We start from the raw sequence: 27,445 nt of genomic DNA on the forward strand, positions 1-27,445 counted from the left end.
TTTTGCTCCTTTATGCTCAGTGTGGGAAGCGGGGGCACAAAGGATTTGACAGTGTGATGGTCACTCCACAGAGAAGAGGTGGGGCCATTTCTGAGTGGCAGAGGCTTCGGCCCAGTAGCAAGGACAATGTCCAGAGTCATGCCCCTGTCATACCAGCTCCTCTGTGCCACAGGGATCTTAGCTGGGTTTCCACTTTGGCTCATGTTTCTGAACAAAAGGCCCCTGAAGGCTGAGGCCTCCTCCACCACATGGGGTGTGGGATTTTCCCTGAGCCTGGCACAGACACCAGCTCTGGCCACTGGCCCAGCTTTGAAACAGAAGGAGCGGAAGTCTCTTCTAAGTGGTGAGAAGCCAGGGAGTGCAGGCATTGCAGCCAAGCACTATGCCCTCTGGGGGTGGTGGGTGAGGCCCAGGTCCTGCCTGAGGGGAGCTCATCTCGACAGCCCTGAGGAAGCTGCCACCCTGGGGAGAGACCTGGAGCAGCAACCAAGGCAGGGCACGAGGCAGGAAGGAGATGGACACAAGAAGGGATTACAGGGGCAGTCTCGGCCTGGGGCCAGTGTCTCCCAAGAGAGTAAGGCAAAGTGGGCAATGCCCTCTGTGCGCTGGAGTTACTAAGGTGACAACTTCAGGCTCTGTGAACACGTGTTTCTGGGCTGACATGTTTTTTTGGGGGGTGAAGGATAGGGGTCTTCTTTATATTTCTGGAAAGCTCTTTTTGACAAACTCCATCCTTCTGTCAGTTCAAATAAGGGATTTGAGAATAGATTAGGATCTAGGTTTATTCAGGAAACTTGTTATAGGGTCCTACTATGTGCCGCATCCCAGGAGGCCTCCCGATGGATGTGGGTCTTGACCTCCAGAATGTGGTCACTGGGACGGCTAAAGGAGCCTGAGCTCCAGGATGCAGCTGAGGGCTCAGGGGGCAGATGTTGAGCCCTCCTGGGGAGTGGCACACACACACCCAGGCAATCTGTTGGCCCATGGGCCACCTGCCCATCATCTTTCTGCTTCCTTTAGTTTCTTAAATGTATTTTAAAATTATAGTTGACATACAATATTATATTAATTTCAGGCATACAGCATACTGATTAGACATTTATGAACGTTATGAAGTGATCACCCCGATAAGCCTAGTAACCATCTGACACCATACAGTTATTACTTCAGTTTTTGTTGTTGCTGCAGCCCCAAGCTTTATTTCTCATCTCACTCATCTCTTTCCAAGGCGGCTCCCAAGAGCATCCCCAGTCCGATGCCATTTCTAGCCTTTGAGCCTCCACAGCCATAGACAGGCAGGGCTTTGCCCTCCCCTCTCCCCCATCACTCCCTCCTCTCTGCACAAGTCAGTTCAAATCAGCAAATGAGATTGTGCCAGGCTCGGTGCTGGGCACTGGAGACGCAGAGCTGGTGTAATCCCAGGAGCTCCCAGGTCTCTGGGGACCATTAAACAAATGCTTAGCAGATGGAAGATACCTTTCAGGAGGAGACAGGAAACCTGGAGAGGCTTTTGAAAGAGGTGGCATTTGCATAGGGTTTGCCAGAAGAAGATGCAGGACGATTCTCTAGAGTAAATGAAGCAAGTGGAAAATGGTGGGTGTAGTTGAGACAAGGGTAACATAGCTAGAAAGATAAGCTGAGGTCTCAGTATGAGGAGATAAAAACCCCAAAGCCCAGTGATTTGGCCTTTATTTCAGTAGGCAATTGGGAGCATTGCGAGCCTTTGAGCAGAACTGCATTCCAAAGGTGAGGGCAGCTTACTTGTTCCCTGGCTGCTTCAGGATTATGGCAAAGACAGACCTCTCCCCTTCCACAGTGCCTATGTGCCCATCATGCCCTGGACCCCTAGTTCCATCTGCTTCTTCCACTACCCAAAAGTTGACATTGGCCCTGCCCTCCCCCAAATGCCTCTTTCGAGTTTGGGAACCTCGAGAGAGAAAGTGGGTACTGTTAGAAGGCCTGAGACCTGGGTGGGCTTGATGCCCACTCTTATCCTCCCCTCTCTACAGTTCATTCTCATCTTCACGGTGATCCAGTACCGGCCAATCACCTATAACCACTACCAGTATCCAGGCTGGGCGGTGGCCATCGGCTTCCTCATGGCTCTGTCCTCTGTCATTTGCATCCCACTCTACGCCCTGTTCCAGCTCTGCCGCACAGATGGGGACACCCTCCTCCAGGTGAGGGGTGGGGACAGGGGGCAGCCAGATGTAACTGGATGGGGTGGATGGATGGGGCTTAAGGGCTCCCTTCTGACATGCCCTACCCCCACCCCCACCCCTCTCTCCTGCAGCGTTTGAAAAATGCCACAAAGCCAAGCAGAGACTGGGGCCCCGCGCTCCTGGAGCATCGGACTGGACGCTATGCCCCCATCATACCGCCCTCTCCTGAAGATGGGCTTGAAGTGCAGCCACTGCACCCGGACAAGGCCCAGATCCCGACGGTGGGCAGTAATGGCTCCAGCCGTCTGCAGGACTCCCGGATATGAGCACAGCTGCCTGGGAGTACCCCAACCCCACCCTGTGCTCCCACCACAGAGACTAGGGAGGCAGGGGACAGGTGTCACCACCTGCCCCCACCATGCCCTTGCCAGGGCAGCTGCTGTCACCTTGGCCACCACTGCTAGCGCGGTCATTCGTGCTTGTGTCCCCAGTGTTTACAGGTCCTTTGGATGCCAAGATGGCAGCTTGGGGGAGGGGGAAGGCAGGGTTGCCCAGTGTGGGGCCAAAGCACTTTGAAAGGGTCTCGGGCTAGGTCCCCAGAGGCCTGTTGGGCTTTATGTGGTCTATGATGCCGCCACACGCTACCCTGAACTGAGGTTCTGGGTGGGCCCCCACCTGTCCCTATCCTTGGGCCTTCATCCTCCTGACCAGTGTCCCTGCCCTCAGAGCAGACCCCAGCCTCTGCCCAGGCAAAGGCCCAGGGGCAGGGTGAAGGGTTAGGGGCGTGCAGTATTGTCAGGCTGTGCTCCCAGCCGTTTGTCTGTGCAATGATTTTTGTAAAAATTGTGTTATCTGTGGTTGCCACTCCCTTGCCCCCAGTCTCGGGCTCAATCTGTCTTCCAGGCCTGACTGCACCTCACTCGGCAGCTCTGGGGTTTCTGTGCCTCATGCCAGCCCTGGCTGCCAGGCCTAGCCAGCAGAGACCCATGACTCAGCAGCCTGCCCAAAGCACTAGTTTCTGGGGGTTCAGGGGTAGAGTGCTGCTCAGCAGGAGGTCTGAGCCCAGAGCCCTGGGGAAGAGGACCCTACATGACACCGCCTTGCCCTCCCTCTACCAGACTAAAGGCCCAGTCTTCCCAAATTGGGCTGCCCTTGTTCACGTGCCAAATGGCCCCAGCCGCGTGCCCCATCCCTTCTCCGGAGCCAGAGCTCCTTCCCCCAAGCCCTGCATTGTCCATTTGTCCATCCTATGTGCCCCTCTGTGCAGTGACAGCCCCGGCAGAGCTGCCTCTAATTCTCTGTAGCAATAATGGTGCACCGCCCACCCCTGTCCATCCGTGCACCACTAGGATTTTAAAGTCCATAGATTTTAATGAAATTTCTATTCCTGTCTCTGAGCTGCTACTGTGCTTTGTCTGGGTCCCCCAGAGGGACAAGAGTCAGGGCTGGGATGAGACCTCTATACTGTCCACACTCAGCAGGCCTTTGTGGAGGCCTGGGAGGAGAAAGGCCAAAGGCTATGATGGTCAGGACCAGATACCAGGGACTTGGCAAGGAGGGGTGGGTGAGAGCCAGCCAGACAGACAGACTTGGGGTCCTGGTGAGGGCCCGTCCAAGACTAGACCTGAAACGGGCCGGGCTGTGGCCGCGGAGAGGTGGCAGCAGCAGACGAGAGTTCCAGCGAAGCCAAAGCCTACTTTGTGACGAGCCCATCAGGTTGGGGCCTGCGGCGCTGCACTGGACATTGGGGTAGAAGCTGGTCTTTTCCTGGGGCTGCACTGCAGCTTCCGTCCCCAGCGGCAGGTGGCAGCCAGGCCTTGAGGCCTGCGTTCCAGAGGAGGAGCAGGAAGGCAGCAGTGGAAAGACCCAGCCCCAACTCCAGCAGCCCCACGGAGGTAAGGCAAGGGTCTGAGGCCCTGGCTGGAGGACCCCAAGGGCTGCTGCCTAAACAAGAAGGAGTAGCCATGAGAAGGTCGTAACCTGACCCTTACCCATCCTGTCCAGCTGTCCATCTGCTCTGGTTTACCTGTGGCTGGTGGAGACACAGGAAGGCGTCAGAGGTTCCTGTAGCTCCTGCTGCATGGCTGCTTTCTGTTCCTTTAGCTCTGGAGGAGAGGTGTATCTGAGATGAAGCACCTAGCTCTTCTAGGGCATGTACCAGAGAGGGGCGGGGAGCAGGAGACGGGGGACTCAGGGGCCTCACCTGCCAGGGTGGGCTCTAAGGTGGCCTCAGAGGGCTGGGGTGCCCCAGTGTACTCCTCTTCCAGGCAGCGCTGCAAGCAGAGCTGCCTCAGTACCCCAGCCTTATGGCAGGGGTGGGGCACGGCAGGTCAGGTATAGAGGCCAAGATCCCCATGGCAGGGCCCAAGAACCAGCCCGTGCCAGCCTTCTCATCCCAACCACCTGAGGGCAGTCCCCAGGGGAACGTCAGCCTTCCTGAAAAGCCCACTTTGGTGAGCTGGTAGCAGGCCTAGACCCACACTTAGGGAAAGGAAGGCGGCAAAAGCCTGGAAAGCAAATCCAGCAGGTTAATCTAAACATGCTGACCTTGGACTTAGAGCAGGGGTGTCCAAACTGCGCCCGCGGGCCAACTGCGGCCCGCAATCCATTGTTAACTGGCCCGCAGCAAATTCCAAAAATATATTCAGTTTACTTAAATAAACCAGGTGAGGCAATACGTACTTCACCTCGAGTGAGTGGCCCGGCTGTTTGTGTACTTTACCGCATATGGCCCTTGGTGGAAAACACTGAAAAAAGTTTGGACACCCCTGACTTAGAGGCTCAACCAGAATCTTGGGCTTCTGGATTCACACACACAAGAAATGCACACGTAAGAAACGGACACAGGACTCAGCCTTTACATGCATGTACGCACACAGACACGCCCGTACGTGGGCTCATACACCAGGTGAGAGGTGGCTGTGTCTACATTCAGCAGAAAGGCTGAGGTGGGGTGAAGACGTAGGCTCAGAGTTACAGCTCACCTGCAGGATGGGGATCTCTCTCGCCAAAGTGTGACACTCATCCTCCAGGAGGCTCCTGGGTCACAGGGTGTGCAGCAGCCAGAACCAGCGCCACAGGACCGGGTCTCAGCTGAGTCCTCCACACAGCCCCACCCTCAAGCCTCACCAGGAGCCCCCTCCAGGCCCTCTGCTGCCCGGGTGCTGCCCAGTACAGCCTTCCAGACCCGCCCAGCCTCTTCCTGGGCAGAATGTGTCCACTCTTTGCATATCTCACCGTGCCCACCCCGGCAGGCATCATTCTTCCTTCTGCACTATGGCACTGGGCCTGCGATACTTCCTGCCTCCATTCTCCTCCACATCACAGCCCTTCCCCTACTTTAAAACTCTTCTGTGGTTTCCCCCATCCCAACCTCAGGATAAAAGTCCTCGGGCCATGGCCCCTGCTGGCATTGGTTCTTGGCTACTTCCTGGCAGCAACCTGACCAGCCCTGCAGCAACATGCCTTTCCTACCTCTCTGCCTTGCTCTCCTGGCTCATCTTCCCCCACCCCCACCCCAGGGATGCTGCCTCCCTTTCCTCTCTCACAGTCTCCTCCCCGTTTCCATCCCCACTACACACTCAGGGGCCTCACCGTAGGTGTCCAGCAACCTCATCAATGTTGCCCATGTTCAGTTGGTCCTTGATGACACTGAGGTCTCTGTGACTGCTGCTGGCAGATGAAGTCCACATCACTCTCCTCATGTTGCCTCACCCCAGGCCTTCATGACACAAATGCCACTTCTAGGCAATTTCGTGTCTTTTCTCACAAAGGCAACATGATATAGTGCAAAGAGGGGAAGTTCAGGAGTCTGGGTTTGCAAATGGGCTCTGCCACCTTTCACTGTGTGTGATCTAGGGGCCTTTCTGAGCTTTAGTTTCCTCATCTGCAAGATGGGGACATCACCCACCTTATAGGGTTGTGTGAGACTTAGAAATAAGTTGCTGCCGTTCACTTCTTACGAACACACTCCTGCTCGTTTATCTCATTCAGTCCCCATGCCTCTCTATCCCAGCTCTCGTTCCTGTTCTCTAAGCCTGAGGAACAAGTGACTAGTGGACACAGCCTCCTTCCCTCCCACCCATGTTTGAATACAGTGCTCCCTCTTTCTGCAAAGCTCTTCTTTTTTTGGTCTGCCTGGAAATCTGTTCCTCTACTCCAAGACACAGATCAAACCTATCACTTTCTCCAGGAAGCCTTGCCTGCCCCAAGGCCTGGCAGATGTTTCCTGGGCTTCTGCAGCCCTCATGTACTCATGCCTACTACAAGTGGCTGTAGAAGTGTCCAGCCCCAGATCAGGAGCTCCTGCATGGAGCCAGGTGGGACTCGCCAATTAGCTGGGAATGTCTGAGAATCAGGGACAGATCCCTCCTCTCCTATCACCACTTTACCTGAGTTCACCAGCTCTCATATGGAATATCTCCTGTTCTGTAAAATCACACCTGGGCTCCTTCAATGCAAAACGCAGGACTCTGGGGCTATACTGGACCCAAGCCTGGGTCTGGTCCCTGCAGAAGGTGTGCACACGAGGGAAACTCAGGGGCTCTTTCTAGGGAACCACAGGAAAGGCCACCCCAGCCCCTTGTCAGGTGCAGGACTAGCCCATCTGAGTTCTGGGGAAAGCCCAGGCCCAGGTTTGAGGCTCCCACCTGCCCTCATAGATGGCCTTCTGACGGAGACCTTGGAGCAGCTGCCGCAGTTCCTGGCGCACGAGGTCTCTTAGGAGGGGGGGTGGAGCCAGGAGGGAGGATGGGTCAGAAGTGGGGCGGGAGCCCGGGGTTTGGGAGGCTCGAGCCTCTTGGAGCAGTGACCTTAACATCACCACCTGCAAGGAGAGCTAAGATAACTTGCGACTGGGGTGGGAAATGAAGGGAGTGAGAGCAGCTGGGGGAGTGAGGTGGAGTCAGACAGGAGAGGGCTGGGCAGACTGAGATCCGAGAGGATCTCGAGTTATCTGGTAGAGCTGGGGACCGGAGGAGGCGGAGGAAATCACCCGAGTCGTGGGACAGGCCTGGGGTGTGGCCCAGCTTCCCACTCCCCCGACCTCTGCCCGCAGCTCCAGGCTCAGGTCCACCGTGGTCTCCCCCAGAATCCTCTTTACTTCGGGCCGCTCCGGGAACGGAACGTGCTCCTCCACCAGCTCCCACAGCGACCGAGCACCCCCAGGCATGGCCCGCCGGCGCCGCGACACCCGGACGCGCAACCCCACGCTCAGACCTGCGGGACTGACCGCTAGTGGTGTCGGGCGGGGCCCCGCCCCCGCACGCCCCGCCCCCTTCCCGACCTCATAGGCCACGCCCTCAGCCTGTAGCGCCCGCCGCCCTCTTCAAAGCATAACCCTTGTTCTGCCGCCGGGCCTCCCGACTTAATTACCCGGTCCCGAGCTGCCAGGCTTCGGCGCTGTCTCTTGTGCCCCATTCTTGCTGACTTTCCCGGGCTGCGGTTCCTGGTCACCGTCCCCAGGAGCCGGGCCCTGGACACCCGGACCCAAGCCCAGCCTCCTTCGCGCGGCCGTCACCCGGGAAACTGCACGCTACCCAGGCCCCGCCCCCGCCGCGCCCCCGCCCCCGCCTAGTCCAGGTCTGGAGGCACCAGTTTACCAAGAGTCCGTCCCATAGCCGAGGTAGGTGGTTTTGGAGTCCGAACCATCCGCGGGTCCCTGACCCCAAGTACCTTGGGCTTGTCCCTGGGCACCTGTCGGTTTCGGGACAGGTGAAAGAACTGAGAAGTCTGGGCCCACTGGATTTATTACTTCGTTGCCTCTTTTGGCCTGGAGGCAGTGTGGCAGGGAAAGCGTTTCCCCTTGGAGGGGTCTGGGGAACTGGGACAGACTGGGCTAGCCCTGGCCAGAACAACAGGTTGGGCTAGGCGCCCTCCCACAATACTTTGAGGGTCTGGGTCCAGGGACCCAGATTCCCATCCCCAAACAGACAAAGGGGCTGCTCCATTAACGTTTTTTACTAAAGCACCCACACAAGTTTCTGTGCAATATACAAACACGAGCTGGCCCTGGGGCTAATGCCTTCCCTCTGAGACAGGGAGGCGGGAACCACACTGATCCAAACCCCTCCTGCCACCCATGCAAATCCCAACCCCAAGATCCCAGGCAGCGACACAGCACCCACTCTGGTCCCCTCCTGAGGCTGCTCCTCAGCAGGGGGCCACCAGTTTGCCCCCTACAATGTTGAATGAAAAAGGTTTCCCCTCCCCTGGGAGCAAGGGGGATCCCCATGTCTGACAATTCCCCCTGGAAGCAGCACTGCCCCCTAGTCATACCTCCCACTCTTCCAGGCCCTAGGGGACTCAAGGGAGGGGAAACTGAGGCACAGAGAGGTGGAGTGACCTAGCCCAGGCCACTCGGTGAGGCAGTGCAGGGGCTGGCCCGACCCTGACAGTGAGGGGGGGCTGGGATGGGGAGGGAGGGGCAAAAAGGAGGGTTGACCCCAGAGAGGGCCACACTTGAGGGGCCTCCCCAGGATGGAAACCTCCCCCCAAAGTAGGTTCTGAAACTTTCAGGTGCAGCTGGGGGGGGCCTATTGAAGACCCTCAAAAAACAGAGCCCACAGTCTCAGTCCTGGGGATCCCCCACAGAGCAGCCTCCAGCCAGGCTGTAGGTCAGTCCTCTGGCAGGCAATCCTTGGCACGGGAGCCTTTGTCCATTAGTGTCATCCCCGAGGGGGCCATGATGGGGGCCGCCCAATGTCCACTGTGATGTTGGTGAAGAGTGGCTGCCGAGACACTTCCAAGACCTGGTACCGCACTGACCCAATGCCATCCTGCTTCATGGTCAGGATCGTGTTTTGAATCTTGGTAAACCTAGACAGAATGGAAATGGGTCCAGATCAGGGCTAACCGCCAAACCCAATGTGGGATCTCTGGGGCCAAGGCTCAAACCATCCTGGTTTCTCCCAGGGGTGAATCGATTCTCCTTGCTTCCCCTCTACCCTCCACCTGCCTGGAACCTTTTCCTCTTACATCTACCCTCAAAACAGAGATCTCACCTCCTTGAGTCCAAATTGTGACACCCTTACAAATATTTCTCTCATCTCAGACCTTCCAAGTCAGTAGCAGACATGAGGCGTTCCATAGGTACCTCAAATGCACCGTGTCCTGTATCAGGTCTATAATCTTTACTCCCCAAACCCATTATCTCTGTGCCATCTTCTCTGTTCCTCATCCTTTAGTCACTCCTTCACCATCTATTTATTGAGTAGTCCCCATAAGCCAGGCTCTACTCCAAGCACCAGGGACATAGCTGTGAAAAGGACAGCAAGGTCCTTCCTTCCTCTTATGACAAGTCTATTCTACTAGGGGAGACAGGTAACAGACAAAAACACACCCGAGTGCTAAGGGAGATAGGAGAGGGAGGCGAAGACGACTGAGTTGGAAGGGGTCATTATGTGGTAGCAAGCTGACAGCAGGGGAAGAGCATTCCAGGCAGAGGTAATAGGCCGTGCTGACCCTAAACTAGGACTGAGAATTTGCACAGTTGAGTAGCTAGAGCTTACTGGGTCAAGGGAAGAAACAGAAGATTAGCTTGGAGGTTAGAGCATGTATGAGCAGGGCTCTGTAAGTCAGAGGAAGCAGTTGTGGTTTTTTTTTTTTTAATTCTGTGAGAAGACAGAGGGATTTTTAGCTCAGTTTGTGGGGAGGGAGGGAACATGAAGTATAGAAGGGCAAGGGGGAAGCAGGGAAACCAGTGAGAGGTCATTGCAGTAGTCCAGGCAAGATGACAGAGGCTGCACTAGAGAAGAGTTCATAAAGGGAAAAGTGGATGGGCTCAGATATGTTTGGGGCGTGGCATTGATATGACTTGCTGATGGTTGGGTCATGTAGGATGAGGGGAAAAAGAATCCAGGAGAACTCCTAAATTTGAGGCAAAAGCAGCTAGGTAAATGGAACCACCATCCAGAGTTTCTTTAGCTAGAATGTCTTGTTGTCTTGCAACTTCCCCACCCAAGGCAGATGTCACTAACTGAGGATGGCTATTCCTAAAATAGGACCAACGCTCCGGGCATTCTAGAGCTCCACTCCCACCCTCATCCCAACTGTTTGGGTCATCCCAGCCCTTCTGAGCTCACATCCCTCTCTGCAGCCATCCCTACACTGAGCACGCTCTCTCATATGCCCTAAAGCCCTCTTCTCCCAGTCTCTCGTCTCTTCCCTGCTCACCATGGTTTTTATCTGAACTGCTTTTTCATCAGCTCCCTGAATGCCCGGTGCTCCACACTCTGCTAAAGATCAACCCTACATCAGTGCAGCAACCTCCCTCCCCCACTCTTACACCCTGGGTTCAGAGCAGAAGAAGCCCACTGTCCCAGCTGGGGCATACCAGCCTCACGCCCAGCACACCTCCCGGGCCCCATTGATCTTTCAGACCTGGTGGACTTCCCTTCAGCGCCATCCAGCTGCTCTGCCAGCCCTTCACCTTCTTCAAGCTCAAAGGGTGATCCTTCTAAACTCCCAAATCTGGTCCTGCTCCTTCCCTGCTTAAAGCCCTTCCATGACTCCTCAGCACCCCTGGGACAAAAGTAAAACTCCAACCTGGGATTCGAGACCCCCAAACACCCAGCACTGACCCATCTACTGTCACTCCCAGCCCTCAGAAATTTTAATACCTGAGAGTTTTAGACTCTTAGTTTTACCATGCATGTTCACATTCCAGACTCCTAGACATACTATTTCCTCTTCCATTAGCCTGGTGACTACATCACTGTGCCCAAGGTAGGTGTATTTTTACCTACTTTAAATATTTGCTGAATGAATAATTCTTTTCAAACTCCAGTTTGGTATCACCTCCTCCAGGAAGCCTCCCACCATCACTCTGCCAAGACAGCACCTTGCCCTGATCACCTTGTGCTGTAACTGCCAGTCTCCCTCCCTAGAATGAACTTTAGGCGGGATATCCAGCTCTGGGCCCCTCTAGCCCCAAGGTTTGGCACCAGACAGTCCCAAGCACTGTCAGGAAACCTTGGTCTACATTTCACATGCCCTTCGGCACACCTCCCAGAGCTAAAATCAGACACCAAATGTTGCTACATCCTCAGAGACGGGGAGCTGCCTGCTCCCGTCTCAGAGGGGTCAGTCCTGTCTTTCCGGTGCCCGCCCCACACTGCTCAGGCCGCCTTTGCTGGGTACCCAGGCCCAGAAGCTAAGCCCAGTGCCTGCTACATCTCATCCTCTCGGCTCTGGCACAAGGGAGGTCTGGGAGGGCACCTATGTGAATGCAATCTACTCAGTGATGATTTGAGCCCTGCCTTTATTTAGTCACCGGGCCAGGGGTGAGAGCTGTCTGAGGTGAGGCTGAGCTGGGCAGTGGGAAACGGGATCAGCGGTGCTGAGATCCATCAAGGCTCAGGGGCCTTGGAATCCCCTCTGGGGATCCATGGTACTGGGGGTCACGTCAGGGAGTGAGGGGTTAGGGGCCCTGGGGTCAGGGGTGCTGGGGTCACCTCTGAGGGTTGGGCTCGTTATGCTTGTCCCGGTCGTGCTTGATCATTCGGTAGCGGCCTATGCGGATGTCTGGGCGCGAGATCTTCATCCCAGTCAGGGAGATCCTGGGGACGGGGACAGACGGACTGGAGCAGGCACCAGGAAGGGCAAGGAGCCCCGCCCCCTCTGCTGCACCCTCACACCCAGTCTGCTCCCCAGCCAATCCCTACTCACCGGTTGAAGATGTCGTCATCCTCACCACCCCAGCCCCAGTACTCATTGGGGAAGCCATTGATTCTCAGAAACTGGGCTTTACTCAGGCCCGACACGCCTCCAAAGTAGCCAGCATAGGGCAGCCTATGGCACGGGAGGGCACGTGTCAGTGAGGGGCCTGAGGGGATTCCCGATGGAGGACCCAGGACCCGAGATGGGGTGGGGGAGAGTGTGCCCAGGAGCAAGGGCCCGGGTGTGGTGGGGGGAGATGGGGATGGTGAAGGTGGGGAAGTCTGGGTCCGGCTGCAAAGGGAGCGCTCACCGGAAGCCGAACTTGTCCACAGCAATGGCAAAGTGGCGGGGCTGGTCGCCACAGTGGTACAGGTTGCGGTCATCCATGGGGACCAGGTCCACGTCACTGAAGATGAAGCAGTCGTAGGTGGCGTCCTCCTTCAGCGCCTCTAGGAAGCCTACATTGAGCAGCTTGGCCCGGTTGAAGGTGTCCTCACCATGCTGGGGTTGGTAGAGAGGACAGGTCAGTTCTTGGCCTGAAACTGGCAAGCACCTGCCACTTTACCACTGTCCAGAGCAGTCCCTCTGCGCCTACTACCCAACCCCAACCCCACGTGGCTCCTGCAGACTCTTAGGATTAAGTCCAGCTCCTTAGCCTGGACCGGCCTTCCAAGGCCTTTCATGATTTGGCTCTAGTCTTCTCTCTGGCCACTGGCTTCAGAGCCCAAGGCCCAGCTCCACTCCACTCCTCAGGGGTCCAGAACATGCGAGACTCCTTGCTTAGGCCTTGGTGTTAGCAATGTCCCCTGCCTGGAACGCTCTCCTCTGCTTGGCAAGTCCATCTAGAAGGTCTCCCTGAGCAAACCTCCTTGCCAAGTATTATTCTTTATTCCCTCCTGTGTGCTTCACGTGTGCCAGTGGCCCCTTAAACTGTGATTTCGAGGTATTCCATTCATTCATTCACTTGGACACACCCTGTGGCCCTGTCCCTTGTGCTAGGTGCCGTCTTTGCACCACTGGGGATCCTGGAGATGAGTGGCCCTGAGCACAATATCCCTGCCGAGCACAGTCATGAAGTGAGACAACAAATGCCCCACATGACCAGTGTCTAAGAGGCAAAAACCACAGGGACTGAGCTACTGAGCCTCGGCCACCGGACCTCTCAGGCTTATATGGGTCCACATCCTCTCTCTGGGCAGCCTCTGAGGCCAGGACAGGGCTGGGTTAGATTCTCTTGTCTCCCAACCAAATGACAAGCATGGGCTCTATAGGCAGTCATAGTCCAGTGAGTCTGGGGTCTCCCGAGAAATGGGGCTGCAGGGCCAGATCTCCTTGAGGCTGGGATCCTGGCCATGCAGGCCCAAGCTCCAAATTCTGGCCAGAACAAGGAGGATTCTATGGAAGGAGCTGGCCCCTGAGCCCCCTGCCCCAACACACAATCTCTAGGCTGGAGCCAGAGAGGTTCCTGGAGAAGGGGTCTTTGAGTGGACCCTTCTGGAAGCACAGAAGGAATAGTGTCCCTCTCCACCAGCCAGCCTGGGCCCAATGGGACGGGAGTTGCTCTCTTGCAACCCTGAACTGCCCAGCCCCCCTTGCTCTCTTCTCTCCTTCCCCTGTACCTTCTCTCCCACCAGTCCATTTTCTCCTGGCTCATCAGCACTCCTTTCTAACCTCTCTCACCAGCCAAGAGCCCTAAGTTTCTCCCACACAGCTCATAAACATGCGCAATTCTCTCCCATCTGAAAAAAACCTCCCTCTAGCCACCACCCTACCTTTTGCCGTCCCTTCTTGGCAGAGGATTTTTTTTTTTTAAGGAGTTGTCTCCAATTGGCTATTTCCACTTTGTCAAATCTGATTCCTTCCTCAACCCACTGCAATCTGCTTCCGCCCCCACCATGCCCCTGAAATGGCTCTCGCTGGGCCCACCTTGTTGCTAAATCCACTGGACGCTTCTTGGTCCACATCCTTACTTACTCCCCCGGCAGCCCTCATGCAGCTGCCATGCTTCCTTCTTGACACTAATTCCTGGGCTTCCAGAACACCACATTCTTCCAGGTATCCTCTAACCTTTCCAGCCAACCTTCGCAGCCTCTGTGGCAGTCTCTCTCTTTCTCCACCCATCTCTCACGTGCTGGCTTTGTCCTCTCAGGTCCCACGCTCCCTGGGCAGCTTAGACGTTGTTGTTTTTAGGGACCATCTACACACAGACACCTCCCTCCACCTCAGACCTCACTCCTAGGTCGACTCATTTGTCCAGATGCCTGCTAAACATTCCTCTGACACTTCCCCCAGGCACTCAAACTCCTCACGTGCAGAAAAGAATTCAGAGTCATGCTCTCCCCCAGACCTCATCCAGCTCCTGTGTTCCCATTTCGCTCACAGGCACAGCCATCCACACAGCAAACAACCAAGACAGAAGCCCTCGAACTGTCCTGGCATTCGCCTTTCCTTACTCTCCACTGTGTGTCCCACCACTCTGCCCGACTCATATGCATGTTCACCGTCTCCTTCTCAACATCGTAGCCTTTCCCCACCGGCCACCCTGCCTCTTATCTCCCGTTCCATCCAATTCTCCACATGCAATCAGAGCGATCTTTCTAATAAGCAAACCTACATTACTCCCCCTTACAACCTTACATTAGCGCCCCACCTCCTTCAGTGCATTTCGAGTGCTTAACATGCTTCCGAAGACCCTCTGGATTTGGCCTCCGTCAGCTCCTCTGGCGTCATCTTTGTTACTTCATGTTGGACCCCACACCTCAGCCAGTAATTCCGAACACACCAGGCCAGTTCTCTTGCTTGGGCCTCAGTCCTCCGGGTCCCACTGCCTAGAACGCCTGCCTCCTCCAGTCCCTCTGCGAGCTAATGCCTGCCTGTTCATCCCTCAAGACCCATCTCAATCATTGCTTCCCAACCCCAGGACAAAAAGGCCTCTTGGTGCTCCCACAACCCCCTGCTCCAACTCCAGTCACACACCATTGTCCTGGAGTCTACAGGGATCCAAGTCCAATTCTGGGAGTTCTCTGTGGAGAAGAGGGCCTGCGTCAGCTCCTCTCTTAGAGACCTCCCGCGGCAGGGCTCAGATGGTGAGCTGAGTTCCTGGGCCTAGCTGTGACCAGCACGTGGCCCTAAGGTAGATTTCACCCGTAGATTTCACCCGTCTTTCAGAGGCTAAGTCTTCCTCTCCTTGGGGCCCTCAACATCTCATAGCCAGCTGATCCTAAGCCTCCAGTGCCGTGGGGTGCGGCCCACCACGGGTGGATAGTGGGGCTCATCACCAGTGGCCACGCACACACCTGCCAGTGTGCTTACCAACACTCACACGCACATACTCCCCCTTCATGCACTCACACACACCTTCCTACGAGCACACTGACACGCATGTACCCCCACAGCTACCTTCACATATCCACACAACCATGGCAGACAAGGACCCACGAGCACCCCCGACCCACACATACACCAATAGACACACGGGCCCCCACACTCACAGGTGCTCGTGTCCAGTCTGGGGGGCATGAGCGGCATACCTGGTTAATGACGTAGATGCCATAGCGTAGCCGCTGTCGCCTCAGGATGGGGTGCAGGTAGTGGAGCCAGTAGCGTAGGTGGTGCTCCCGGTGTCGAAAGGGGATGATGACTGCCACTGTCTGGGTTGGGGTGCAGTCAGGCGGCGTATAGCGGCCCCCCAGGAGTACCCCTGGGTTCTCCCTCTGCACCCGCTCCAGTGGCATGGGTGAGGTGAACTCAATGAGCAGTCGGCCCACTGCAGACAGGACGGTGGCAGGAATCAGGTCTTCATCAAAAGCCAGGGACACCAGCCCTCTCCCTCAGCCTGGGGGTGGGCAAGGGAACCCCAGGAATAACCCTCTTACAACAGACCTGAACCTTTGGCATCCCCGTGGGTCAAGACAAGTCTCCATTCCCCCAGGCAAAATGGTTAGGTCCTCTGCCCACCCCTATAGGCAGGCCCTACCCTGCAGGCTCACCAAGACCAGGTGGCGAGTCAGGACAGGGTGGCAGGATGGGAGCCGTGGAGCCGGGCCGGACACTGGGGGCCTCAGCGAGCCCAGAGCTGGGGGCAGTGGTGTTGGGCCGGGAGCAGTTGGTGCTGCTGCTGGCAGCTGGGTGAAGGGCACGGGCAGTGCCACGGGCACTGAAGCGGCTGAAGAAGGCCAAGTGCTGGGCGTAGACGTCAAAGTAGAGGATGACGGCCACGAGAAAGTGCAGCAGGCAGAGAAGGAGCACAGCCTTGCAGACGCGCTCCAGCGTCCCCCCCAGCAATCTGCTCATCCCGCAGGCGACCTCCGGCCCAGCCAATGGGCCCGGGCATCCAGCTGCCGGCCTGAGCAGGGGTAGGAGAGAAACCGACCCAGCAGGTCAGGCCAGATGGGCAAAGCTACCACCCAACTCCTGCCCACTGCTCACACTTCCGGACCCTCATCCTCACACTTACCTGCTTATATCCTCTGACACTCATGGACTCACATTTGACCTGCAAATAGGCACACAGACAGTGCCTGGCAACTCACTACTCACACATCTTCACCCCCCTGAGCACTCATCTACATATACCTGCTTTCCTCAGCCTCGCTGACACACACACAAGCCCAGCCTCACACACTCTCACACTCAGGCACATGCCCTTACTGCATGTTACACATACACACGCCCATGGATTCCCAGGACCTCTGACCACACTGGTTCATACCTAAACATGGAAACACGTGCACCTACAGACCCACACGTGTACCTGTGCCCCAGAGAATAGACACGCCACAAGGTACATCCTCAACCCAGGACTCATGATGTGAGGGACAGAGACCATTTACTGAATAACTACCATGCAGGAGCGCTTTACACTCATGACTTCACTCAGTCTTCCCAGGAGCATGGTGGTGGTGGTTTGGTCAGACAGGTCTCAGTGGCAAGCAGGCCAGGCCAGCTGGGACCAGGTTGGGAAGCGGCCCTCAGCATCCAGTGGCCCAGTCATGGACAGGATTGTTTATGGGATCCCTTCCTTCTGGAGCAAGAGGTAACAATACAAGGAGGGGCACAGGACACCGCTCCCCTAAGACCTCCAGCATTGGGATGAACTCTGGGGTCTGCCCAGCACTGATGGTTCTGATTCCCAGAAGGGGGACTGCCTGGGCCCTGGAGACAGATACACGGGACTCAACATGGCAGGAAAAGGTCTTGCCTGGGCCCCGGCTCCAGCTGTGGTTCCAACAGCACAGCAACACTTCTGTGGGCACTTCCAGCAGTGCTTCAGGGAGCAGGGAGCACCTCACCCACAGGTACACAGTACCAGACAACCTCACAGACACCCTGGGTCCCAGCAATAGTCACCTGCACTCAGACACAGAGAACTACATAGTCAGGACACACCCGATGACAGGAACACACAGAGTTACACACTCACAAACAAAGCCGCTGATACTGCACTTACCCAGCCATACCTACAATCTCCCGGGTCGCTCACAACACCCAGCCCCACGTGCAAGCATCCCCACACCTCCTGGGGCAGGGGTTCTGGGTCAGGCTGACCGCCAGGCTACGAGATGCGCTTGGGCGGGGCTGGAAGGCTGAGCCGCCTGAACACGTGGCACCCGGGACGGAGGAGGCAGCAACGACCCGGTGGGTGTGGAGCCTGGGGTGGGGGGGCGTGGATGTGGGGCGGGGGCCGAGGCAACGGGGAAACGTGAGTGGAGCGCCTCCCCGCTCCACGAGGCCGGGGCAAGCAGGGACAATAAGGGAAGCTGGCCGGGGGCGGGCAGAGGAGCCCACGGGGAGCCGAAGGATGGGGGTAGGGTGGGGTAACGCTAGGCCAGGGTCTGGCCGCCAGCGCCTCTCACCGGGTCCTGGGCGGGGATCGCGGGACCGGGTCTGGAATCTCGGGGCCCTGGGCTGAGGGACGCGCGCGCTTCCCTCTCACCCGGCGCTCGGGGCTCAGCAGGGGGTGCCGCTCCGGTTGGGGCTGGCTTCCGGGCTCCGGCGGCTGCAGACTGCTCCATCCCCCATGGCCCGGCCCCGCCGCCTCCCGCCGCCCGGTCAGCGGCCCCCGGGCCGCTTCCCGCCGCCGCCGCGGGCCATGGAGCGGAGCCGCCCCGGGGGGGCCGGGCGGGGCCGGGCGCCCGGGCAGACCCACGGAACCGCGGACTGTTGGACCACAGTGCCGCCGCCTCCCTCCCGCGCTACGGCGCCTCGGAGGGGCAGGCTCGGCCGGCGCGCCCGCACGCGCGCCCCCGCGGCCCCCGCCTCCAGCGCGCCCGCACCCGCCGCGCGTCTCCGATGCCCGCTCCTGCCCGCGACCAAGTGCGATGGAGCGAGGGGACGGAGGTGGCACAAGACCAGGAAGGAGCGGAAGAAATCAGGCTCATCCAAGGAGGTGCATTCGAGGTCCTGACTGGGGAGGGTGTGGATGGGTCAAACCCGTCTCGGGGGAGGTGGGTCTGGGTTGGAGCAGGAACTTAGCCAAAGCAAGGGCCTGGAAGTTAGGCCGACTAGGGCAGGGAGGTTAGGGATTTGTCAGCTCATTGATGGAAGCATGATTAAGGGGCGTCCAGCGTCCTGCGGAGGGGAATGCTAGTTGGACAGGACCGTTAAACGCGCGGAGAGAAGTGTGTGGCAGGGGCCTGAAGGTGACTGGGGTTTTAGGGTAACAGGAGATTGGGTTAGACAATGGATAGGAGTGGGAGGAGCTGTACGTAGCCCTAGGAAAAAGGGATCAAGTTAGTCACTGGCAGGGGCCGCTGCTGGGATGGGGGCAAATGAATGAGTTCCAAGCTCCACAAGGGTACGGAGAGATGGTATCTGAAGGTAGAGCCAGGTAAGTAGATGTGGCCGATTTGGGCTTGGCAGACAGAGCCCCAAGGACATAGGACTGAGGAGGACACCCTCCTCCCTCCCCAAGACAAACATCTGGGACTATAACCCCAGACTCCCTGTGCCCTTCAATAACCATGTTCAGGGCTAGCGAGTCCTCAGTCCAGCACCCTTACCTCCCCACCCAGGAGCCAGCTCTGTCTAGAGCAGAGACTATGTATGAGTCAGAAAGTGGCAAGAGCCTGGCATGAGGTTGAGGCCCATAGGCCTGTTTACTCTTCTTCTCTGAAAGGAGGTGACGAAGGAGGGCAACAGAAGAGGCACGACCCAGACAAATACCACATTTATTTCACAAACACTGGGAAGATGGGTTGGGGCCGGACGTGGGACATGGGTGCACAGCTGCAGTCATCAGCAGCCCACTCCCCACACTGAAGATCCAGCCAGGCAATGCCTTCAATTCGACAGGAGCAAGAAGTGAGCGCAGGGAGGGCTCTGAACACCAAGCCCCTTGAGAGGCTAAGGGGCACAGCTCCAGCTGTCCCAGGAAAACCACAAATAAATAAGAGTGGGGCACGGCCCCACCCACACAGATCATCTAGTCACCCATCTTCACTGTGGAGGTCTGCAAAAGAAGAACAGGAGAAATCAGGTAGGGACAGAGGAATAGACAGTGACAAATGACGGAAGATAAGACCTAACTAACTCATGGTAGGATGGACAGACAACAGATGGATGACTGGAGCAGGATGCAAAAGCAATGACAGACACTTACAGATGAACAGGAACAACCGCAGTTAGGCTGTAGGACAGACAGATGGAGAGCAGTGGCAGATGGACAGTGCCAGTCACCAAGAGTCAACCCAGTCAGGCACCCACAATCACCCTCAGACCCTCAGGCTGATTCTCAGCCACAAACTCACACATTGTCAGACAAGACCCAATTCAGACATGCTGTCCTACTGACAGCACAGATACACAAAGGCCATGAGAAACGGTGAAACACACCAAGACAAACTGATAAAAATCCCAACCCAGTCTAGACTACAAACAGAAAAAAAAATATAGTAACGGAGAGACTAAATGAAACATATATATATACAAAGTAACAGAGAGAAAAACAGGACTGTTGTCAATGTTTCCAGATTGAAAACAAAATTAAGTTGAAAGCTTCAAAAGCGGAAAACAGGAAGATGGGAATGAATTGGTAAAAGCTGTTGAGGGGTTCAGGTGGAGAAAGGAGTACTGCAGCTCCTCTGGAAGGAAGGTGAGCCTGGGTTAGGGTCAATGACAGAGGTTCCCCAGGAGGATTCAGCACCTGAAGGATTGCAACAATGACCCCAAAGAGGCCGATGGCGCTGCCAAAGATCTCCACGATGAGAATCTTCACAAAGAGGCTCGGGTTCTGTGCGTCAGCCAGGGCGGCTCCACTGCCCACAATGCCCACGCAGACTCCACAGAAGAGGTTAGACAGGCCCACTGTGAGGCCAGCTCCAAACATGGAGTAGCCTGGGGGATAGAAAGGGAGTACTGAGGCCGAGCCAGACACAAGGGGAGATGAGGACAAGGGCCCCATGTGGACTAACGGGCCCAATCACCACCCCAATTTTGCAAAGCAGGCCAAAGTAGGTGACAGAATATGAAAATGAAGAGTCTAAGCTTGGGGTATTAGGGGGGAAGCAGGTGTGAAACCCCAGCTTTTGCCTTCACACAGCCACCTACCTGCATGATAGTTTCGATGGCCAATGGCTTGAGGGTCAGTGGCACTGAAAGGCTGAGGGAGGCAGAGGAGTGTCAGAAACTACCCTTACACCCTTCCCCCACCATTGCTAAGCAAGGTACAGAACACACTGGAATGGATGCCCACCCCATCCTGGTCCTCCATACCTCAGCCATGTTGCTAATGACAATTGCCATGATTATGCCGTAGATAGCCACAGCCTCACAGAAGATGATGCTGGTGGGCAAAGGGAATGGAGAGAAGAAAGAGATGAGAAAGAAACCCAACTTTCCTCCTCTAGGAGTCCCTGGCCACCTTTCCCCCACTGGCATCCACCCCTTTGGGAGGCTGGTCAGGAGCAGCATGTCAGGTCACACACACAGGCAGTTCCCAGTGCAGATGGTTCTCACAACTTTCTGAGGGCCCTAACTTACCTGACCAGGTTCTTGGTCTTGATCCTAGGGGCCTTCACCCCTCCCCCAATGATGGATGAGCCAGTAATATAGATGCCCCTGGTGGAAGGACAGAAAACCAATGAGCAGAGCTCAAGCTTGCCACTGCCCCCAGGGAAACTAATAACCCAAGGACACCACCTGCTATGACTCAGCCCCTCCCCCTAGTCACACCACCCCAACACTCACCATGCTGCCCCAACCACAGACAGGGAGATAGCTAAGCCAATGCCCAGGTTTGACCACATAAAAGGGGAAGTCTCGGTCAGGAACCTGGTGTGGAGACAGGAAAGCAATTCAGCCCTGGTGGAGAAGTGGGCACAAACCGACCCCCTTCCCCAACCCTACCAGTCCTGGATGCTAAGAACAAAAGATTTCGTTATCTCCCAAGGTCCACATCCCAGGCAGCTGGGCATGGGGTGGAGGAAGGAGCTCAGGTCAGAAAAGGAAGGCTGCAGTGAAGCAGCTCCTAGGGGAATCCTCTCCCTCCCCTCCTTCCCTTACCATGCCACATCAAAGCGGAAGCCCAAGTCAAAAATGGTGTAGCAGATTCCTGCAGCAGTGAGAAAAAAGGGGTTAGCGGCTGCTCCCTATAGAGATGCTCCCCAACTGAGACAAGAAGTTGCTGCCCAGCTGACGGGCCACCTCCCGAAATGTCTGCCTGTTCCTACGTCCAGGGAGCTGCACCCCCTCCACCCCGCGCGAAACCGTAGCTGTCTATACAGATTCCTCCGCTCAGGCCTCCATTTTCTGCCGCTCCCTCAGTGACATCTCCCAGGGACACCACCTCCTAGAGCAAGAGCCTCCCCGAGCAGCCGCCTGCAGACCCGAACACCCTGGAGGCAGGGTGAGAGCAAGGGCCCTGGCCAGGCCCCACCGGATCCTGGCGGCCCAGTCCCAGTCGCTGTTTACCCAACAAGCTGGGGGATGGAGGGCAGGGGAAGGCTAATCCACCAGGAAAAGAGGAACTGGAGCAGCCGGCTCGTGACCCAACGGGCCGGTCAGGAGCAAGAAGAGGACGACAGCCGTGAGACGGGGGCGGGGGGCGGGAGCGACAGAAAGCGACCAAGGCTGCTCTCGCGGCCCCCACCCGTCCCCTCCCGCACCCTCCGAAGCGGCCGGAGATCCGGGTCTCGTCTGTCGGGCTGTGAGGCCCCGACAGGCGTAAGGCAAGTCCCGAAGCCCGAGGTACAGAGCCTGCGCTGGGGCCCAGTATTCCCGGGACCCCACGTCCCCCGCTGGGCTCCAGTTCGGCCCGTGTGCTGGCCCCGCCCACCAGGGCCCGGCCTCACCCACGACGACCATGCAGGCCCAAAAGGCTACGAAAACCCCGGAGTAGAGGAGCGCTAGCCCCGTCATGGCGGCGACGACGGCGGGGCGCGGGTCGGTGGGGCCAGAGCTAAAACTACGTCCCTGCGTCCACCGTCCGCCCCGCAGTCCGTCCGCCCGCCCCGCACTGTCACCTGACTCGCCCACGTGACGCGCCGGCACCACGTGACCCCCGCCGTGCCCTGCGCCGCTGCTGGTCCAGAACTTGGCGACGCCGGAACTGTAGGCGCTGAGGATTGTGGTCGTTGTAGTCTCACGCTTCGGCAGAGGCTCCGGCTCTAAGTGTATGGACTTCTGAAGGGTCCGGCTCGCGTCTCTCCTTCTCAGCCCCGACACTCCGGCCTGCTTCAGCCCACCAGCCCTGCTTTACACCCAAGCCTGCCCTTGGCCTTCCCTAGCTTAGCCTCCAAGCCACGGGCCTCCGCCCTTCCCTTCCTACTCAGATCCACGAGGGTGTCCTGCTCTCTTCTTTGCTCAAGCTGTTTCCTCTCCCTGAATCACGCTTCCTAGTGCTCACGCTATTGCCTAACAGCTCCTGGTCCTCAGAAATCATTTTTCCAGGAAGCCTTCCCTAACACACGGGCAGGGTGACGCACCTGCTCTGGGCTCCCCTTCTGCCCTAGTGATCCTTATGAAACTTCGACAAGATCATGTCACTCTGTTTAAAATGCCCTGGTGGCCCCCATTCACTCTAACGCCATAGTCCTTTTAAAGGCCTACTAGTCATCTGCCAGTGTACTCTGGACTTCATCTCCTAATACTCCCCCACGAATTCTCCTCTGGCTTCACTGGCCTCTTTGCTATTCCTTGAACACACCAGCCATAGCCTCACCATACTGACCTTGTCCTTGTACCCTCTGCTTCTCCTAATTGTCCATGTGGCTCACTCTGTAACTTCCTTTTAGTCTTTGTTCACCTTCTTGAAAAGACTGTCTCTGACCATCCTGTTGAATAATGCAACCCCCGTCTCCCTTAACACTCCCTTCCCAGCTTTATATTTCTCCGTAGCACTTATCACCATTTGGCACACAGTTTTGGATGTCCATCTCTCCTTAAAGAGAATGTAAGCACCATGAAAGGATTTCTGTTGAGCTCATTGCTGTATTCCAGTGCCTCACACACAGTGGCTACACAATACATATTTGTAGAATATGTTTGTTGCCCACCTTGTCTCAGTTACCACGGTCAGTTCACAGATCTGCCTCTACCAGTAGACTGGGCCCTCCCTAAGGGCAGGGACCTTGTCTCCCTTGTTCACCTGCTTCTTCAACACCTTGGACAATACCACTATGCCAAGATTCTCAGCCAATGTGGGGAATGAAGAAGTGAGTTGTTTTATTTCACCCGTCTCAACCTTTGGGATCTAGCAACTCCACGCTGCTTTAAGCATGAACCCACCATGCTGGTTCATGCCTGTGTGTCTAAGCCCGGTGTATCCTTTGCCCAAATGTTCTTTTCTCCTGAAAATTTCTTTCTTTCCTTTTTCCTTTTTTTTTTCTTTTTGTCTAAGAGATTCAGCTTAGGTATCACCCCTTCAGGGAAGCCTTCTTTGGGCTCCAGCTACCCCTGGAGGCTTCCCTCCTCACAGAGTACTGTTGCACCATGTGGTAATTGCCTACTTAACTGCCTCTCTTCCCAATTACACTGTAAGGACAGGAATCCAGTTAAATACAATTGAGATCTCCACCCGCAGGGTCTGTGCAGAACCTGCAGTATTTGAATAAAAAACGGAAGGAGAAAAAGTATCTGGTTTATTCAAGTTTCTGTGATCTCATTGAGAAACAAATCAGAGTCTAACAGAATTTTCTGTGATAATGGAGATACCCTATAGCTATGCTGCCCTCTCATGTGGCTATTTGAGCACTGAAATATTACTAGTGTGACTGGGAAACTGAGTTTTTAATCTTAAATTTATGTTTAAATAGCCACATGTGTCTAGTGGCTGCTGTACTGGACAGCACAAATGTAGACCAGTGGTTCTCAACTGGGGGCAATATTGCCCCCACAGGGGACATTTGTCAATGTCTGGAGATATTTTTAGTTATCACAATTGGGGAAGGGTGCTACTGGCATCTAGTGGCAGAAACCAGGGATGATGCCAAACATCCTACAATGCACAGAACAACCCCTCCCAACAAAGAATTACCAGGCCTAAAATGACAATAGTGCCAAGGTTGAGAAACCCTTGTCTAAACCACCTATACCTGCCTTTGACACGGGCAGACCCTCAACTGCACACCAGGACCTGGGACTGGCCAGAGGTCCTAGACTGCTCCCAGGAGGACAGATGGGCCTAGAAGGCTTCAGGAAAGCCCCAAATCAGTCCCCACCAGTCAAACAACAGGCATTTACTAAGCCAATATATGCTAAGCCTTGTGTCAGAGCTAGGACAGGACAAGGCTAGAACCTATCTTCAGTGAGAGGCGGCCTGCCCTCCCCTCCATCCAGGGTTCTTCAAGGATCCTGGCAGAGGGGTAAGGTTGGTGTAGGGAGCACCAGAGTCTTAGCAGTGATTTTTAAGTCCATTTGTGTCTCTGGCCCCCCATGGTATCAGCTGCTTCCCTCGTCTTCGTAGGCAATGGCAATCCCTCGTCTTCCACTCACAGCTCCTTTCACTGGTGTCTGACCCAGGTGGGGCTGCAGTCCTTGCCAGCTCCGGGAACTAAGAAATGAGGCTGCAAAGGGAGGGAATTGAAGGTGAGTGGGCAGAATCTGGGGGAAGAGCTCAGATGGGAGTGGAGACTTGGCACACTCACCTGCTGGGCTGCTCTCAACCAGCTCCAGCTGGGGCCGCAGGGTCAGGGCTGAGCATCCAGAATCAGTTGATGGCTTCCAGGAAGGTGGGGGTCGGAGCTCCCCGGTAATGAGTGACACATCCGGGGTGTCCCACAGTTCCGATTCAGGTGGGGGGAGGGGCACGTGGAAGGGAGAGCCTAGGAGGGAGAAAGATGATCCATGCTGGCCCCTTGATTCCATGCCTCAAGTGTTTCTAGCTCAGGCAGTGCCCCACCCACCACTCACCAGGCAATAAATCTGCGTAGTGTGTGAGGTAAGGAGCCAGGCCTGGAGGTGGCCAGGCGGGGTTGCAAGCAGCCTCCAGCTCACATGGTGCCAATACAGGCCGAAAGAAGCTACCAGAAGGCCAGGGAGCTAGGGCACCAAGAGGACAGGCCAACAGCACAAAGACGTCCACCTCAGGGAAATTGGCAAGCTTGGGAGGTGTGGGCCGCCCCAGAGCCAATACATAGCTACGCTTGCCGGCAACCTGAGTCAGGTTCTGCAAGTGTGCTAGCGCCTCTCGGTGCCGGGCCACACCTAATGTCCCCACCAGCAGCCCCACCACTCGGGCATCTCTGGCCCTCTCTATCAGGTAGTGTCTACGTGCCCTTAGCCTCCCAGCCCGGGCACCTTCATCCTGAGTCCGCCCTGTGTCTGGGCAGCAGGAGGAGAAGGGCCGCCCTGGTGCCCAGCCCAAGAGCAGTCGGCTCAGGTCAGGGTCAAGGTCAGAGTCAGGGCTGGCCTCAGAGCCTCCTACATAGAAGGCACCATACTCTTCTAGACACCTTCCGGGAGCCAGGGGAAAGCGACGCCCAAAACGCTCCAGAAACTCAGGCTCTGGATTGAGGGAGCCCACTGGCAGGGGAAGAGCTGGGCTGGAGACAAGCAGGTCCAGGTACCGTGGGCGCAGGAGAGTGGCCAAGGCCTCTGGAAGAAGAAGGCAGTGTCAAGGTTGGGGCCTGGCAAAACAGGAGCCCTCTCATCCCCCAGAAGACTGAATGTGACCCAGAAGCAGAGGCTGGGGTCAAGCCCTTATGGAGAACCCAATGGGAATGTACTGAGACGGGGAAATTAAAGCACAAAGTAGTTGACCCACCCTTCATGCATGCACAGGCAAAACCCCTCACCCAGGGCATGGGCGCAGGCCGGCTCACTCAGCAGCACCACGGGCGCTGTGGGGTCTGGGTTCTGGGCCTCAAAGGCTCTGGCGCAGAGCTCCAGGACCACAGAACGCTGACCAAGGACGAAGGCAGTGGGCAGCGGGCGGGCTGGAGGGCTTAAGCAGGCAGGGCCAAAATGTACAAGGGCCTGAGCTCCGGCCTGCTCAGCACCCAGAACATCCACACAGCAGCTGCAAGGGAGATACCATTAGTGAGAGGGGCTCTCAGAAGGAAGACCGTTGCTGTCGTCAATGGGAAATGTGGTCAGTGAAGAAAATGATGTTATGAGAAGAAAAGGAGCGGTATCGGGAGAGCAGTCACCATCGAGGAGAAACGCGGCCACCGGAGCAGACACTGTCACAGTAGGGGAGAAGCAAGCCGAGGACCACTAGGCCTATCCCACACTCCATCCTTCAGCTCAAGTTCGCACCTGCCATAGGCCGTGTCCCCAAGAATGAACATCTTCGACTTCGTGCTCTCCTCCAGTCGTGCAGCCACCACGCCAGCATCTCCCAATAGGCGGTCAGGGAACTGCAAGGCCACCTATAAGTATAAACTATGGAATCAGGAGTGGCTTCTCCTTCACCGAGGGTCTCTTCAAGGAAAAACTTCTTGGCGTCCCTACACACTCTTCAAAGCCCTTCGTCGCAGAGGCGCACGCCCCTACCACCTTCCTCACAAAATTACCCCAAGACCCCGATCCTTTGGGCGACCCATCCCCAGAGAGGTGAGCTACCACTCCTTAATTTGCCCTCACCCGTTGACACCCCAGGTCGCGGACAAATGCGACGACTCGTTCCAGCTCGTATACTCGGTCCAGATCCGCGAGAGGAGTGAGCAGCCCCGCGGCGCCCGCCTCCCGCTGCAGCGCCGCCTCTGCGGGACTGCTGAATGTAGACTCCATGAGTTTGGGTGGCGGGAAGCAGCGGTGACCTCCTTCGGTCAGCTTCAGGCCTCACGTCCTCAAAAGGGACCCCCAATGAGTCAGTCAGTCAGTCCGCGCCTCCAAACTGGGGTTTCCCCGGTACACATGGGCCAACAAGAAAAATTACTTCCGGGTTTTTGAGGCGGGGCTGATGGCAATCTTACCAATCCTAAACCAGCATGGCTCCAGCCCTCCAATCCTTGCCACTAAACCGCCCACGGAGAACCAATGGTTGGCCTCTGAGTCCGAGGCCAATCCGAAGCGCCTCAGGGGAGGCGCGAAGCCTTGTGGGAGTTGTAGTTCTGTCCCTCCTCTCCAGGAATTGGGAGTTTTCAGGTTCAGCCCACCCCCGGCCCTCAGAAACACCAACTCCCTGAAAATAACTACTCCAGTTTAAGTAGCTCCAACGTCTCCATGGTCGTTTCCTCATCTGCAGA

The 27,445-nt window shown here is 56.5% G+C and overlaps 5 protein-coding genes across 17 annotated transcripts in view; 1 reads left to right on the forward strand and 4 right to left on the reverse strand.

The window, feature by feature from the left end:
• The window catches only part of SLC6A9 (solute carrier family 6 member 9), a gene marked incomplete at its 5' end in the record, with an annotated part of 30,527 nt that extends 26,968 nt beyond the window's left edge, over window positions 1-3,559 (forward strand). For all 5 annotated transcript variants that reach the window (XM_081055330.1, XM_081055331.1, XM_081055332.1 and 2 more), the window contains 2 exons: window positions 2,010-2,180; window positions 2,294-3,559. In XM_081055330.1, coding sequence (XP_080911456.1) covers window positions 2,010-2,180; window positions 2,294-2,488 — 366 coding nt within the window. In that variant the 3' untranslated portion in view covers window positions 2,489-3,559. The remainder of the gene's footprint in view (window positions 1-2,009; window positions 2,181-2,293) is intronic.
• Window positions 3,518-7,669, reverse strand: CCDC24 (coiled-coil domain containing 24). The gene is made up of 9 exons (XM_081055334.1): window positions 7,536-7,669; window positions 7,207-7,379; window positions 6,812-6,987; window positions 6,554-6,670; window positions 5,757-5,831; window positions 5,147-5,201; window positions 4,366-4,435; window positions 4,189-4,267; window positions 3,518-4,106 (listed from the first exon to the last, which is right to left on the reverse strand). Exons 2-9 carry the CDS (start codon window positions 7,330-7,332, stop codon window positions 3,875-3,877), a joined length of 930 nt encoding a protein of 309 aa, XP_080911460.1. The 5' UTR covers window positions 7,333-7,379; window positions 7,536-7,669; the 3' UTR covers window positions 3,518-3,874.
• Window positions 7,670-7,892: 223 nt separating this feature from the next.
• B4GALT2 (beta-1,4-galactosyltransferase 2) lies at window positions 7,893-18,034 on the reverse strand. 6 transcript variants are annotated; one of them, XM_081056466.1, is made up of 8 exons: window positions 17,755-17,878; window positions 17,279-17,469; window positions 15,809-16,164; window positions 15,350-15,585; window positions 12,130-12,320; window positions 11,829-11,951; window positions 11,615-11,719; window positions 8,012-8,978 (listed from the first exon to the last, which is right to left on the reverse strand). In XM_081056466.1, exons 3-8 carry the CDS (start codon window positions 16,110-16,112, stop codon window positions 8,828-8,830), a joined length of 1,110 nt encoding a protein of 369 aa, XP_080912592.1. In that variant the 5' UTR covers window positions 16,113-16,164; window positions 17,279-17,469; window positions 17,755-17,878; the 3' UTR covers window positions 8,012-8,827. The 6 variants fall into 6 exon arrangements, with proteins under 6 accessions (XP_080912591.1, XP_080912592.1, XP_080912588.1 ...); XM_081056462.1 differs by having other exon boundaries at window positions 17,269-17,469; XM_081056463.1 differs by having other exon boundaries at window positions 17,269-17,469; window positions 17,675-17,792.
• A 937-nt stretch (window positions 18,035-18,971) lies between these two features.
• ATP6V0B (ATPase H+ transporting V0 subunit b) lies at window positions 18,972-22,291 on the reverse strand. The gene is made up of 8 exons (XM_081057909.1): window positions 22,109-22,291; window positions 21,321-21,369; window positions 21,006-21,089; window positions 20,799-20,876; window positions 20,532-20,601; window positions 20,367-20,418; window positions 19,963-20,153; window positions 18,972-19,269 (listed from the first exon to the last, which is right to left on the reverse strand). The coding sequence occupies exons 1-8, from the start codon at window positions 22,173-22,175 to the stop codon at window positions 19,243-19,245; spliced, it is 618 nt and encodes a 205-aa protein (XP_080914035.1). The 5' UTR covers window positions 22,176-22,291; the 3' UTR covers window positions 18,972-19,242.
• Window positions 22,292-23,457: 1,166 nt separating this feature from the next.
• On the reverse strand, window positions 23,458-27,108 carry DPH2 (diphthamide biosynthesis 2). 4 transcript variants are annotated; one of them, XM_081057907.1, is made up of 7 exons: window positions 26,841-27,108; window positions 26,514-26,626; window positions 26,051-26,274; window positions 25,554-25,850; window positions 25,167-25,295; window positions 24,902-25,078; window positions 23,879-24,820 (listed from the first exon to the last, which is right to left on the reverse strand). In XM_081057907.1, the coding sequence occupies exons 1-7, from the start codon at window positions 26,985-26,987 to the stop codon at window positions 24,696-24,698; spliced, it is 1,212 nt and encodes a 403-aa protein (XP_080914033.1). In that variant the 5' UTR covers window positions 26,988-27,108; the 3' UTR covers window positions 23,879-24,695. The 4 variants fall into 4 exon arrangements, with proteins under 4 accessions (XP_080914032.1, XP_080914033.1, XP_080914034.1 ...); XM_081057906.1 differs by having other exon boundaries at window positions 23,458-24,820; window positions 25,167-25,850; XM_081057908.1 differs by lacking the exon at window positions 25,167-25,295 and having other exon boundaries at window positions 23,880-24,820.
• Window positions 27,109-27,445: the final 337 nt, after the last annotated feature.

Source organism: Rhinolophus hipposideros (assembly GCF_964194185.1).
Source record: "Rhinolophus hipposideros genome assembly, chromosome: 8".
NCBI lineage: Eukaryota > Metazoa > Chordata > Mammalia > Chiroptera > Rhinolophidae > Rhinolophus > Rhinolophus hipposideros.